Raw genomic sequence first — 14,880 nt, forward strand, 5'->3', positions numbered from 1 at the left:
TTTCTTTTTTGTTCTTCGCTGTGAGAATTACTTAGATGCCAAAGTTTATTTGTGTCCCTTCCTTGTGTTAAAGTTTTCATAGATCATATTCCAAATCCATGCTATATTCTTCCCTGTTGCTCAGCTACCGACTCTGAACAAATACAGCTCTGCATTCTGCCAGAAGTGGAGAGGCAGAGAAAAACAGAGAGAGAGAGAGAGAGAGAGAGCGCCCAGACAAATGCCTGGAGAATGAATCACCCACTGGAAGTCGCCGTATGCCCCTGCAGTGTAACCGATTAGTCATAACCTCACATACAGTAGAATGGGAACAGAAAATGGTGAAGCTATTCACTGCACCCCGCCCCCAGCTGCTCCTTGCCGCCCACTGCTCAGAAGGAGGCTATTTTCACATCACATGGATTCAGCTCACAAAAATGTCAGCCTTCAAATACAGGCTTTCAGGGAAATTCAGCTATTGTGCGATACGCCTGAAAGCAAAGGTTGGCACTGGCCTGGGTGCCAATCTGCACCCAGGACAAGGTTTTAAGGCTTTGTGTACTGATCAGGTAAACAATGAGCAAATAGTGAGTGGATAGATACGCTTTAAAGAGCAAATGCAAGCTCACCACAGCTGGTGCTTGGTGCATTTCGGAGATGAGTTCCCTCTACAGACTGCGGGCCAACGTGGACATGGAGAAGGCTGTCCTCCAAGCTGCCACAAAATGAACCTCTGCAAGCCGTGGCATAACTAATGGGGTCTTCCCCTGAAAATCTTACATGTACAGGAAGGTCTATATGGGAGAAAGTGTTATTTCAGATAATCTACACCTGGGGTGGATGGCCTTTCCCCAGCCTATGAAATAAAGTTTCCACTGAAAGACAGTATACTGTAATGAGCTTCTAATTGCTCTTCAAAACATAATCTAATTTTTTAAATTTACCATGGCCTCCAAATCCAATTGAATGATTCCCAGTTACTTTACAGTAATTGTGATAGGTTTCTTTTACTGGATCGTATTAATTGTATACTCCATTTTTTGTTTCGCATTGGATTGCTTTATTGTAATGTCTAGCACCTTGGTATAAATGCTTTCAATAAATATTACAGGCACGGTCATTTTAAGACACAAAGTTGTTTCAGCCAACACAGTTTGCCAGTCTCCAATTCGGTGGGTCACCTCAAAAAACGAGCAGAGGGTCTAGGGCAAGTTGTGCAGATGCGGGTGAGAGTATCCCAACACATTGGGGATGGGTAAAAAAGTTGGGTCTTAAAGCTCAGTTTCAGGTCATCTGCAAAATTATTTGGGGCTTCTTGATATTTCTTCTTGGTTTTGCTCAGGTTGCAATAGCAATTCTCCTCCAAGAAACCATTCTGCTTCTTTGCAAGTCTCCATCATCCAGTCCAAGCTTTGAGCAACTGACCCCACTGTGTGTAGAGTAAAAGGGCAAGGTGGATGGGGGCAGAGAAAGGCCACAAACATTCTTTTACACATTTAATTGCAGAATCCTATATACTCAGAAGATAAGTCTAACTGAATTCAATACAGCTTAGCTTCAGATAAATGGGTATAGGATTGCAGCCTAAGAGAATGCTACCTGTGCATAAATAAAAGAAAACGTCCACAATATGCAGGCTAACTGGTTCTTCTAGACATCCTGCACAAGAAAAACTGGAATACGTGAAGCAAATCAGCTCCTTCTATTGTAAAAAAAGTTTTTAGAAAATAAAAACGTATCAGTTTGCCTCAGCCCCTCTACTGTTCTTTATTATTGGGGGGGGGGACCACAGAAATATTTTTATTTGTTTGCCAAAATGAGGCAGGCACTTCATACAGAAGAGGAGGAGAGTGACAGATCCAGCCCACAGGTTTGCTCAGGAGAATTAGATTGTGCCCTAAATGGAATAAACAACAGCTTTTCAAGAGCTGAAACAAACAAAATCCCTGGTGGATTGGGCCCCATGCCACATTCAGCATGTGCTTGCAATAACATACAACCCTGCCTTACAATTTTAAAGATTTTCAAAAACAGCTTGCAAATAAATTCTAGGAACAAACTAAGATTAACATGATTCACATAAAATACAATCCAGTGGAACATCAGCAACAGAAAAACAGTGCCAGCATTAAATAAGATCTAAAACAGAACCAACAAATTTACTTTTGGTTAAAAAAGATAGAAGTTGGGCCAGGGAGGGAGGGGACAACTATTGGCATGGCACCAAACACTCCAGTCTAGGCACTAATGCCTAACACAGCATGAGGCAACATTGCAAGTTGGGGTGCCACCACCAGCTAGTCCCCTTCCACAGTCACCATCCACCACTTAAGACCCTTTGGACATGATCTAAGCTTAAGGGGAGCTACCTGGATTTCCTGCCCAACATATGAACCAAGACTTTGGCTTTTAGTAAACTACTGAGCTAGTCTAGAATCATTTTCCTTAAAAGGGGTTGCTTTCTACACCAGAGGTATTTGGCCTCACATGTTTGTTACACAGCAGAGCATTAAAAAACAAATTTGTACTTTCCTTAACTTAAGAAAGCTTTTTATCACATCATTTTGCTGAACATGAAGTTCTTTGCTATGCGGCCAGCTGGAATGAAAATGGCTTATTCTCCCCCACTGCGCCCCCGCACTAAAATCAGCAAGACCTAAAAATATTTAGCCACGATGAGCTCTTTATCCTCGCCCTTTCCCAATAACCACCTCAAATGTAAAGAGGAATGTGGGTTTCGAATTAGCAATAGGTCATTTCTGCAAAAGCTTTAAAAGGCTCTAGCCTCATCTTTTAAGCCAACCACTCAATCTCATATATATGTATGTCTTACTATTGCATATCCCTTGTATTATAGAAATAAATAATTCAAAGTATTATCAGGTCTGTGAGCGCTAAGGAATCAAATCATGAGGATTACATCCACTGGCCTCACCATTGGCTAATCAGAAAGCAGTTCCAAACAGGAGGAACCAGTTTCAGTTTCAGTTTCCAGCAAGCTATAAATCTTGCAGACATCACTTAATACAGATCAAAGCACTAGGCAAAGGAGATAACCTCTTTTGAAGTCGGGGATTGTAAGCCTTTGCTGCCCCCAGTCCCCACCAAATGAATTGTCAAGACTGCAGATGATTAGGCTCTGCATACAATCCCTCTTTCAAGTCAAAGTTGACTCTTGCAAAACCTCAGAGAAGTAACCCTGATTTGTATGTAGCTATCTCACATTGGACTGGATGCTTTTTTCCCTCCAACCAAAAGCAAAGGTTAAAAGGTGCAGTTAAATCCTGGATTTACTTGGTTGCTCTTAGTGTTACTAACTTTCATGGTTGTACCAACAAGGCACGAGTTAAAGAGGGGAGTACCACATAGCTCTAGTAAGCACAGAATGAGGTTCCACTCATGCAACAAAACTTTCCCCCCTCTCCCCACTGTGTGCCCCTAAACTTGTTCTGGAGGTTCCACCAACCAGCCAGAGAAGCTTAGGGTTGCATGAGTGGACCTCACACCATGCACGCAACAACTTAGTGGAATCCCATCCAAAGAATTAAGGACAGAAGAGGCTAGGGAAAATGTTCACTTATCAGGAAAAATAGTACATGGGTCTTGCAGAACCTCTCCAGGGCTCCCAACTCCACTGTTGGCCCTAACTGTTCCCCCCCCCAATAATATCTTCTTTCTTCCTTGCTCTCTGCCAATCTAGTTCAACATTTATTGCAAATGCCTACTTGTTATCCTGTTTTGCAATTTACATTCACAGCAAATGGGTTGGGGGCATTTAAAGCAGAATTTGGATCTGGCTATCCAACAAATCAATATGGCAAATGAGTCAAATCTTATTAGATAGCAAGTCCACACCTGACATTTTTCCTGCAAATGTTACGTTTTGTTTCATACAATATTTGCACTGCTGCTAATTATAAGATGAGGTAAGCAAAGAATTCCTGAATCTAAAGCAGAATCCCTTTAATGGAGAAAAATGAGAAACCACATCAATTGAAGAATACATTTCCACAAGTAAGTGAGACATTCTTTGTGTGGAAATAGGGGCAGTCCTTCTACAAAGACCAGATGAGGATAAGCACAGAATCACCTTATCTCATGAATGGCTCTGGAAGTAAGGTGATTCACCTAAAAGCTAGCTGGGAGAATTTCACACTTTATCATTCCTCCATGGAAGTGATGGACGTCATTTACAGATCTTCATGCACTGTAGCAAGTTTCTGCACCAAACATGTTTTTGCATGCAAACCTAGCCCAGCACCACATGGCAAAACAGATGGTCTGTGCTGTCAAAAGTCTCTAAGATAGGGTATAGATTCCCTTCAACTTAACGTCGGGAAATGTGCATATGGATCTAGTTAAATCACTAGCTGCAGAACCCTGCACAAAGAAAACAACGTGATAACTGTACAAGTTCTAGCTACATACTTTCTTCCTCAGAGGAAATAATACACATTTTCACAGGATGTTTCCATCTCTACTAATAACTGGATGAGGGCACATAAAATTCCAGGATGTAAAGCAGAGGCAAATAGAGAGACAAAGAAAGAAAGAGAAATTACATTACAGTGGAACCTCGGGTTATGTACCGTCCTCCTTATGAATGCTTTGGGTAATGAGCTCCGCTAACCCTGAGGTATATGCTCCTGGTTACGAGCTTTGCTCGGGGATGCGAGTGGAAGTCGCACGGCGGCAGTGGGAGGCTCCGTTAGCGAAAGCACACCTCATGTTAAAAACGGTTTCAGGTTAAAAACGGACCTCTGGAACGAATTAAGTTCGTAACCAGAGGTACCACTGTACGGACCTACCTTTCAACCATTAAATAACATGAGGACAAGGAATAGAGGAGGAATTTGATTCAGTACACATTTAAAGCCAAATCTATCAAATTCCCTCTTTCTGAAACACAGATATCCTTCTAAATTTATACTCAGTCATATTTTGTTGTGAAGTTCTCCAACCAAGGTTTACAAAAATGCATATATGAAGGAAAAGCATGCACAAAAATGAAAATATTAATTAAAAGAGCATGTGATGTTGTTTAACATCTACATGAAACTGCTGGTAGGGATCATCTGAAGTCTTTGAGTACATTGTCAACAATATGCTGATGATGCACAGCTCTGCGTCTCATTTACGTCTACAGGAGTGGCAGTGGATGAGCTGGACCAATGTCTTGCTTTGGTAATGAAATGGATGTGTGTCAATATACTGAAGCTCAATCCAGATAAAAATGAGACACTGTTAGTGTCTGATTCCCTAGACCAGATGGCTGGGAGGTGGCCTGTTCCTGATGTGGTTACACTACTTCTGAAAGAGCAGATATATGGATCCATCACTGTTGCTTGAGTCTTAAGTGGCATGGCAGGCTTTTCATCAACTCTGGCTCCTTTCTGGACAGGGATAGCCTAACTTCTGTTGTCAACACTCTGGTAACCTCTAGGTTAAATTACTGCAATGAGTTATATGTAGGGCTGCCTTTGAAGATTGTTTTTCAGTGGCCAGGTTGTTCACTGAGACAAAATAGTCAGAGCACAAAACACCAATCTTGGCCAGATTGCACTGGCTACCAATGAGTTTCTGAGCCCATTTCAACGTACTGGTTTTAACTATAAAGCCTTATGCAGCTCAGGAGCCCAAGACTTCAAAGACCTCCTCACCAACCCTGACCAGAATCTAGGCTGTTCTCCGTGTGCCCGCTCCATATGAGTTCTGGAGGGAGACAACACAAGAACGGATATTTTCAGTCTCCCCACTTGTGGAATGCTCTCCCCATAGAGGCTCACCTGGTACCATTCTTACATATTTTTAGACATCACACAAACATACTTTGTTTCCCAACAGGCCTTTGGCTTTTAACTATCCATGGCATCTTTTAGTGGGTGGGATGTTTCAATCCTGCTTTCTAAAAATATAGATGTATTTTAGATTTTTCTGTTTTATTTGATTTGGCTTTTAACCTGAATGTCATTTGATTATTGTGGAAAGTGGCTTTGAGTTGCTTTTGTAAAAAAGGGGCAACTAATGATTTAAATAAATAAATGAAGAGAATTGATTTTAAGACTGGAAAAATGAGAAATGGGGGCAACCAGAATGGACAGATCCTTCCATCCCTAGTAAGGTCAATGATCATTTCAGCATAAGCATTATTATGCAAGTGAATGAGAACAACAAAGTGTTGCAGCGTGCAGCCTGTTCACTGTGCTAGTCAACCAGGCCCTCATCCACAATTCTCCATTCCTCCTCTCACTGGGTTTTCTGTTTTTCCTCCCTCAGCATTCAGTCAGCATACTATAGTCACTGACTATTGGAGTTGGGGTGGGGATTCCCATCCTAAATTTTCTTCTTTAAAAATTTAGTACTTCTCCAAGCCTGCTGATACACCCCCTCCCCCATCTTGTGCGTGGGTGGTACTTTCTTGGCCACATAAGCAATGACACTCATGCTGGAGCATAATAAATAGATGGATGTCTTCACAAAAGGTCTGCTTCATTTTGTTTAATGACCCTGTACTTCTTTTTAAAATGTATTTTGCTGCCAAAGTCTGAAGAACCTGATTTGTATGACAATCTCAAATTAGCAGAGTTATTGGATCTGACAATCTCCATAAATGGTCTGCTTGTTTCTACAAAAAATGCTGAGATGAATGGCTGCAGGACCCACTTTTTCTTTTTAAAAAAGAAGGGATACTCCTAATTATATTGGCTCCATCCTACAGAAGTTCCACAGCCATCAGTTTTCAGTGTAGGGTATTGATGCCTTCAGAGGTCTGGTTCTCACATAATACTAAACCAAACCATGGCTTAGCATAAACAAGCAACCATTCCGGCTTCTGGGGGAGACTGTGACTGTGTTTTGCTCCTCCTCCAGACATTCTGCTGTTGTGCTGTGCTGAACTAAGCATGGTTTGGTTTATAGCCTGAACCTAGGTTTGTGGTTTAGAACTCTCCAAAACAACCACAAGCTTGTCCATTGTTTTACAGCTCATGGATTGTTAGAGAGAGTTAAACCATGAGCTTGGGTTCAGATGACATGCTAAGCCAAACCATGACTTAGTGCAGCATCAGAACAACGAGGGAGGAGCAAAGTGTCTGTGATCTTCTCTCCAAGAGGCTGCATGTTTGTGGTAAACCATGGTTTCACTTAGCATTGTGTGAAAATGAGAACAGAGTGATCAGATTTCACTGTATGACTACATCGCCATGCCATGTGTTGTGAGGACAACCTAAATACTGTCATTCAGGTTGAGTTTGGAAACCAAAGTGAATAAGTTTCTCTACCTCATACCCTCAGCAACTTCTATGGTGGAATATTTGCAACTTCTACAGCCAACATTCCTGTGGAGCAACCTGAATACACAGCACAGAACTGTAGCTTATCAATCCCCACTATGATCAGGCAAACTTACTTCTGTGTAAAGATATAAAGGGATAAGACTAAAAATCTTCTATGTAAACTTACACACACAAAAAAGGTTCGGGGGTGGGGGGCATGGCCATTAAATAGGTTTCCTCCCACCCCAAAAGCCTATTCAGCACACATCTGTTAAAGATTTAGTCAATCTCTAATGAGATCCAGATTCCTCCATAACATCATAAAGGTCTAAAGAACTATAATTTTCCCTATATCAGCCCATAGACAATCAGTCCAATACTGTACTGTGTACGGTATATACTTCAGGTTTTTAAAAATGCTGCACAAACAAAAACTGAATTCTGACAATCATGCAAATTGAGAGCATGTGCTTATAATCTGCTTGTTTTTGTGTAACATATTCCAGTTCTAGTAGTCAGATGAAAGGGCAAAGAGCTAAGAAAGGGATGCTGTATTCCTATGCTTTGATGACTGAAATCCCTCTTCCCCTCCTCCTATCAAGCCACAAAAAGTCCTCACATCTGTGCTCATGTTAATGGATGCAGATGCTCCATTAGCACAAGGTACAGAATAGAAGGGGTGGAGAACAGAGAGCAAAGAGAGATTAAACTGTTTTGACACATACAAACGCATTCCCTGTATAATAACTTTCCCCATGATTCCATATTAGCATTTCCAGACATACCCACGAGTCCACAGACATGCATTTCCAGCAATGTAAAAATATTTGAAAACATGTACAGCTTTAAACGCGTCCTGAAAGACACCCTGCTTTAATTAATGTGGACAATATTAAGCACATTGCTATAAATCAGGTTTCATTACGAAACTGCATCAGCACAGGGATTTGCAGTATCTAATTAAATCAACACTAATTTTGCTCTCTTAAGGAGACATTTAAGTTGGCCCTGCATTGCTGCCCTCACTACTGCCAGATTTCAGGGAATCTTTGGTATGGGGCCACATGACCACAACCATAGAGCGAGATTTTTTTTTTCCTGCTGCCACATCAGCAGGAGCATTGCACGTTAGGGTAAATCAAGACTGTAGGTGGCCACCACCGACGGGGGTTCAGCATTGCTCCCATTCAAAATCAGCACTGTCTGTCCGCCACTAAAATGCATTTAGTGGCAGCATGAATAGTTCAAGTTGGTGAGAAGAGTTTCAAAGTTTCTATGGCTCTCAGCTGGTACCAGTGTTAGAAACTCAGATATATAAGCTAAACACCAAATAGCACTTTAAAACTGGGTCACAGTCACAATTGAATGTTTGGTACCTTTCTTTTGCAATGAAATATGATGTTGTTATTGTTGTTGTCATTCGTTTCCTTTCTATACCAATAGTCATACCTCGGGTTGAATGTGCTTCAGGTTGAGCGCTTTCAGGTTGCGCTCCGCGGCAACCCGGAAGTAACGGAGCGCATGCGCAGACACTTAAAATGACGTCACATGCATGCGTGGAAGTGGCAAAACATGACCCGCGCACGCACCGACGCGCCATCACATCTTACGTTCTATTCAGGATGCAAACGGGGCTCCAGAATAGATCCCATTCACATCCCGAGGTACCACTGTATATCAAAGTGGTTGACAACATATTAAAACATCAAATAAAACAATTCAGAAGAAACGAATTCAAGCTTCAAGGAAAATATTTCAGAACCTTCTCTAAGGGACATTTTGATTTTCCCATTTTTATTTACCTACTTAATTTACTGAGCTGTCCCATAGCAGAAATACTCTAGGAAGCCAGTGTGGTGTAGTGGTTACAGTATTACACTAGAGCCTGGAAGATCAGGGTTCAAATCCCCACTCACGAAGCTCACATGGGCCAGGCACAGCCTCCTAACCTACCTCAGAGGGTTGTTGTAGAGATTAAATGAGAAGGGGGAGAACTATGTATTCCTTGGATGAAAAGGTGGGATAAAAAATGTAATAAACAATCCCTTCTGCTTATCTTCTCAAGAAAGCTGGAGGAGCCAGCCAGATAGAAATGTCAGTCGCTAACTTGGCATCCAGAGATCTCCATGTGGTCGCCATTGGCACAGGGCCCGACTGATACCTACCAAGAAGGAAGAACTACATTTGGTCGCATAAAAAATGTCAAAGCACAACTAACTTACTGAAAGCATGTCGTGCCAGAGCAAAAAGGTCTGTTCTCTGAATCCCTCAAATACACCCCTCTAAGTTTTTTCTAGTTGGCCACTTCCAAACCACATCCAAGAGATAAGTCTCCCCCTTCCTGATTCACCACTCCACACAACTGAGATGACAAAGAAAACAGTCAGAATTTGTGTATCATGCCATCCCAATATGAATCTTTGCAGTCTTTCCCCTAATCTTTCCTCCTTCCTATCATGTTGTTGAGTGGAACAGAGAAAAATGAAGCTATTTTTATTCATCAGCCCCAACCACAGTGTCCCCAACAGGATGGGAGGAAGAACTGCATTTGGTCGCACAAAAAATGTCAAAGCACAACTAAAAAGTTAAACAACTGATGTCCCAGAGTTGAAAACCTAGCACCTAATAAAACAACACACAAAACACTATAACCCATAGGCACCCACTCTTCCATTACAGTTTGCGATTACAAAAATGAACTGAGAACAGTGGAGAGGCAAGGAACTGCACGAGAGGCCTTAACTGCTTCTGTGAAACAGACGTTTGGTAAAAAGCATGTATTATATAACTAGAAGCACACAATGGGCCAGCACTAGAAAAACAATATTTCATATTCTTAGGGGCCAGGCTTGCACAGAGCCAAACAGTATTTCAAAATTGTAGGCTGATTCTCGAAGTGCCCAAGCAATCAAGATAGCAGGCTTTCTGGCGCCTTCTGAATTTACTCAGTGATCTCTGATCAGTTTATGCTGGCACATGCAATAGACCTAATATTAATTATTCAAATATTAAGGTTACAACCTCTGAGCAAAGAAAACTTATCTAATGAACTCTTAACTGAGCCATTTAAGATACAGATTCGTTTCTGCACAAATGTCAAGCAATATCGTTAATCCTGCAAATTCATGCTTCCAAAACATCAAAACTCTACATCAGCCAGTTGACGTGGGCAGAAATAATTTAATTCCCTCCAGGTCTGGCAGAGGCCTATCCTACGTTCCCTCCCATTATATGGCAGAAGGAGACAGGGGATCTTCACCAAGGCAGGCACGAGAGATCCCTGCAAGGGGCGGAAAGAGAGAAAACGACGGTCTCTGGTGGACAGATGTCACCCGAGCCCAAGAGTATTAATCTCATAGTATCCTCTGTCCGGCACATTTCACGGCAGTGCAAGAAGATACGGCAGATGTCACGGGAAGGACACGGTGCATTAGAGGCGCAGACCTTCCCGAGCTGCCCCTTTAAGGCGTGACGCCAGCAAAAGGGGAGGGCCAAAGGCTCTGGATCGGCTTCGTTCTGTGACACTGCAACGCGGGGGCCGGGGAGAGAGAAGGCTGGTGCGCCTCCCGCGAGCTGGGCGAATCCAAAAGGCGAGGCTGCCTTGAGCGGAGAGCTGCGCACCCGCAGAGCTTCCCAAGCCAGGGGGAGGGTTTGCAAGGCGCTGCATTCGCCACGCGCCCGGCACGCACTGGCGAGCCAGGCCCAGCTGGCCCTTGCGCTCGTGGGAACGGGGCTGCTCGGGAAGCCTTCACGCCTAGGCGCGCGCGCGCGCGCTCCCTGTAACACCCACCACCGCCCCCTGAAAGCGTTAATCCACAGAATGCACACGTCTCCACAAGCTAGCAGGCAGGCAGGGGAGCCTTGTGCGCTGGAGTCTCGATTGTGAGCTAACCATTAGCCCATGCTGCCTGCCTGCTATATATTCCCGCCCCTTCCCGCAAAAAGCAGCCGGCGTTCAAGCACAGTCCCCCTCTCCCCTGCATCGCGCACCGCCTCCTCGCGCCCGCTAAAGCCCATTAGATCCGCCGCCGCAGCAGCAGCTGTTGCTGCCGCACGCCCCCCGCAAAATGAAGCAAGCGCCGCCCTCACCTCCTTCAGCTGCTCCATCTCGGTGCGGATGGTCTCGTACTCCAGCTCCAGCTCCTCATACTGCTGCTTGAGCTGCTGCTTCTCCTCCAGCACTGCCAGCCCGTACTCGGCAGCCTGGATCTTCTCGCGGGTGGTTTCGCCCAGCTCCTGGAAGAGCCGCTTGATCTCGGTGCGGAGCCACTCGGGGCCCGACTCCATCACCAGCTTAGCGTAGTCCTCTTCTTCGACGGCCAGAGACATCTTGGCGGGGGCTGGTGCGGCTCCAGACGGGAGTGAGGAGAAGGGAGGAAATGCGGCAGAGCGCGAGAGCAGCAGGATGGACCCGGCGGCGGCGGCAGCAGCAACGCCGCCCCGCTCGCTCCCTGCAGCCTTTAAGACCAGGCGACCCCCCGAGCTGCCATGCCCCCCTCTTCTCCAGCGCCCCTAGCCCTGGCTGCCATGAAACGGGCAGGCTCCTTGCGCCCCTGGTCCCCCGCGCCAGTGAACCGGCGGCTCCTTTACACCATGATTCCTGCGCCCTCCTCCTCCTGCTGCTGCTGCTCGTCTAGCTTAGGGAATGTGGGGAAACCGCAGTGAAATCATTCAAAAGGAACGGCCAGTCAGTCGCCCCGAGGCATTGTAGGGCTTGTAGTCCCGGCTCCACCGAGGCCGAGCCGATCGCTTCGCCCCAAAGACTACGAGTCCCACAATGCAAAGGGAGGAGAGCCCCAGATGGAAGCCTGGCCCTGCCCTCTTGAAGGAATTCTTGGAGAAGGGGAAGAACCTGGCAGCGAGCGCTGTTGTTCGTCATCGGCTGCGCTGGAAGCCGCTTGAGCGCTGCCTCCTGCAGGCCGTGCCCAGAACTACCTGGCGTTTGGGCTACATTGCTGGCGGATGGCCTCTTGTCTTGCAGCAGATACATACTCTGTTCTGTTTAGACATCCTTCCTTCCTTCCCCACAGTGGCTACCGGCATTGTTCATGGCACAATAACACTGAAATCCTACGGGCGTTGCCCGTGGGCTTTTTGCCTAGCCCGGTTGCAGAGCATAGCTGGGCCAGAGCTAGGCGGCAGGGCCAGAGCTGCCCACAAATGAGGCAGGGTGAAGCAGTTGTCTCAGGCAACTGTAACACAAGAGGCAGCTTCCCGTACCCAGAGAAGCTTGGCAAGAGGGAAACCCGGTGAGAGGAAGGTATTCTGGCGTTCCGCTTTGCCGCTGCTCTCCGACTGCCCCTAGGGACAGAGAGGCCAGCTGCCAAAGCTCTCTCACTGAGTTTCCATTCTGGATGCCCTGGTGGAGTTTGTCCCCTAGCAAGGCTTTGCAAGCACTTTTCCTTGAAGCATTTGCAAAGGCTCATGCCCCCCCCCAACACACCATTTCAGGGGTGGCAGTGGGATTCAGGTGCAAAAATGCCTCACTCCACCCCTGACAGGGCTGAAGCCTGGATTTAATTGGGGCCTGAGCAAGGTGCCTCCCCAGCCACACCATCATATCCTGCCTTCCTTCCCCCACCCCCAGTTTATCAGGCAGCTGGGACAGGACAGGCTTCCCCTTTTCAACATTTTTGCTGGGGAGGCAGAGCTCAGCTTGGCATTGTGAAATGATGCAAACCATCCCGCCAGGAGAGGTGGCAGCAGCTTGCGGCCTTCATTTCCCCAAGAATGCCTCTGGGTTCTGCTACATCAGGCCAAATGGAAGTACGGTAAATGGCATTATCACATTGGCATCGCACTACACTGGGGGCCAGAGGCATTCTGAGGAAATGGAGGTGGCAGGGGCTGTCAGGCTTTCCCACAGCTCCATAATGTTGGCTTGTGCACCACCACCCCTCCACTTTAGTAAAAAGAAGAAAAAGCAACGTCAGTGACTCCAGCAAACTACTCTTGCGAAGGACTCTGGGGTTGTGGCACTCATCTCGCTTTACTGGCCGAGGGAGCTTACGTTTGTCTGCAGACAGCTTCCGGGTCATGTGGCCAGCATGACTAAGCCGCTTCTGGCAAAACCAGAGCAGCACACAGAAACACCATTTACCTTCCCGCTGGAGCGGTACCTATTTATCTACTTGCACTTTGACGTGCTTTCGGACTGCTAGGTTGGCAAGAGCTGGGACCAAACAACGGGAGCTCACCCCATCACGGGGATTCGAACCGCCGACCTTCTGATCGGCAAGTCCTAGCCTCTGTGGTTTACACATAAGACCTTTCAATTTACCCAGGACTTTTTTTGAATGGAGAAAACTTGTTATCTGCTAATGATGTTTTGGTCATAGTATATTATTATTATACTTGCTCTGGGGGTGGGGGTTGTACACCACATTGATATGGAGTGGCTTATAGGTTTTTAATATAAATAAATACATAAACTTTTTTATCACAAAACTGGTGCTGATGTCAGATCTGTGGGAGTAAAGTTATTTGTCAGTTGTATCCCAAATTCCCTCCAAGAAGCTTGGAGCAGCAGCATTGCAACCCCACAAAAACTTTTTGAGAGGGGTCAGGCTGAGTGAGAAAGCTCTAGGCAACCCAGTGGACCTCACAGAGGAACAGAGCGTTTAATCAGAGTTTCCCATAAAACCCTATATTCTGCTCACTGCCTTTCCAAGTGCTACTTGGCATGCATTAGACTTTCAAATATTGTTTGACAAAGTCCCTCACCATGGGATAAGAGGACAGGTCTTCATAAGAGGATTGGTAACTTGTTAAAGAACAGGAAGCAGGGAGTAGGAACAGAGGAACTATTCTGCCAGTGGAGGAACATAAGAAGTAAGGTCCCCTGATGATGCTTTTTAACTTGTTCATAAATGTTCTATAGTTAGGGGTCAGTGGTAAGGAGGCTAGGTTTACTTACAACACCAGGATAGTGAAACCGCTAAAAAGATTGTGAAGAACTCCAACAGGATTTTTGGAATTCATTTCCACGAGGTAGCGATGGCCACCAACTTGGATGGCTTTGGTATAAAATTGGATAAATCATACTGTCAAAAGCAGTATGCTTCTCAATACCAGTTACTGGAAACCACAAGAGGGGAGAGTGCTGTTGAACTCAGTTCCTGCCTTCCCATGGGCATATGGTTGGTCACTGGACTACATACATACATTTGTATGCAGCCTTTCCACAGTTCAAACCATGCTCAAAGCAGATTACAGCATATATATGTTTTTTGCAAAACTACAACATAACAAAAGTAGATGGGCAAGTGGTCAGATCTGTTGGGGCTATTCTAATGTTCTTACCTCTCCAAACTGAATGAATGGGCATTAAAGTGGCAAAATAATTTACTGAAGCAAATGCAACTCACCATTTTTCTTCTCATCAGGAATAATGGGCAGTGAACAGAAAAGTGCCAACCAAAACAAAAGAAAAGAAAAAAAACAATTATCCATTCTGAACACACCTGAAAATTAGATCACTCATCATTTGCCCCACCTACTGCCAGGGGCTTTATAAAATGCTTTAATCATCCTCCTTTCAATTATTTTAATCCTCTTTGGCACATATAAAACATCGCCCATTTAATAAAAGGACTCATCAGTGGAAGTTTATCAGCAGAATCAGCGC

At 45.1% G+C, this 14,880-nt stretch overlaps 1 protein-coding gene across 3 annotated transcripts in view; it reads right to left on the reverse strand.

Annotated features, from left to right (window-relative positions):
* The window catches only part of BICD2 (BICD cargo adaptor 2), an 80,994-nt gene extending 69,012 nt beyond the window's left edge, over positions 1 to 11,982 (reverse strand). Inside the window, exon 1 of one of the 3 annotated variants that reach the window (XM_081898311.1) lies at positions 11,343 to 11,982. In XM_081898311.1, coding sequence (XP_081754437.1) covers positions 11,343 to 11,582 — 240 coding nt within the window. In that variant the 5' untranslated portion in view covers positions 11,583 to 11,982. The remainder of the gene's footprint in view (positions 1 to 11,342) is intronic. The other 2 variants (XM_081898313.1, XM_081898312.1) reach the window with 2 other exon arrangements.
* Between the last annotated feature and the right edge of the window lie 2,898 nt (positions 11,983 to 14,880).

The sequence above is a fragment of the Podarcis melisellensis genome (assembly GCF_964234715.1).
Source record: "Podarcis melisellensis genome assembly, chromosome: 2".
Lineage (NCBI taxonomy): Eukaryota > Metazoa > Chordata > Lepidosauria > Squamata > Lacertidae > Podarcis > Podarcis melisellensis.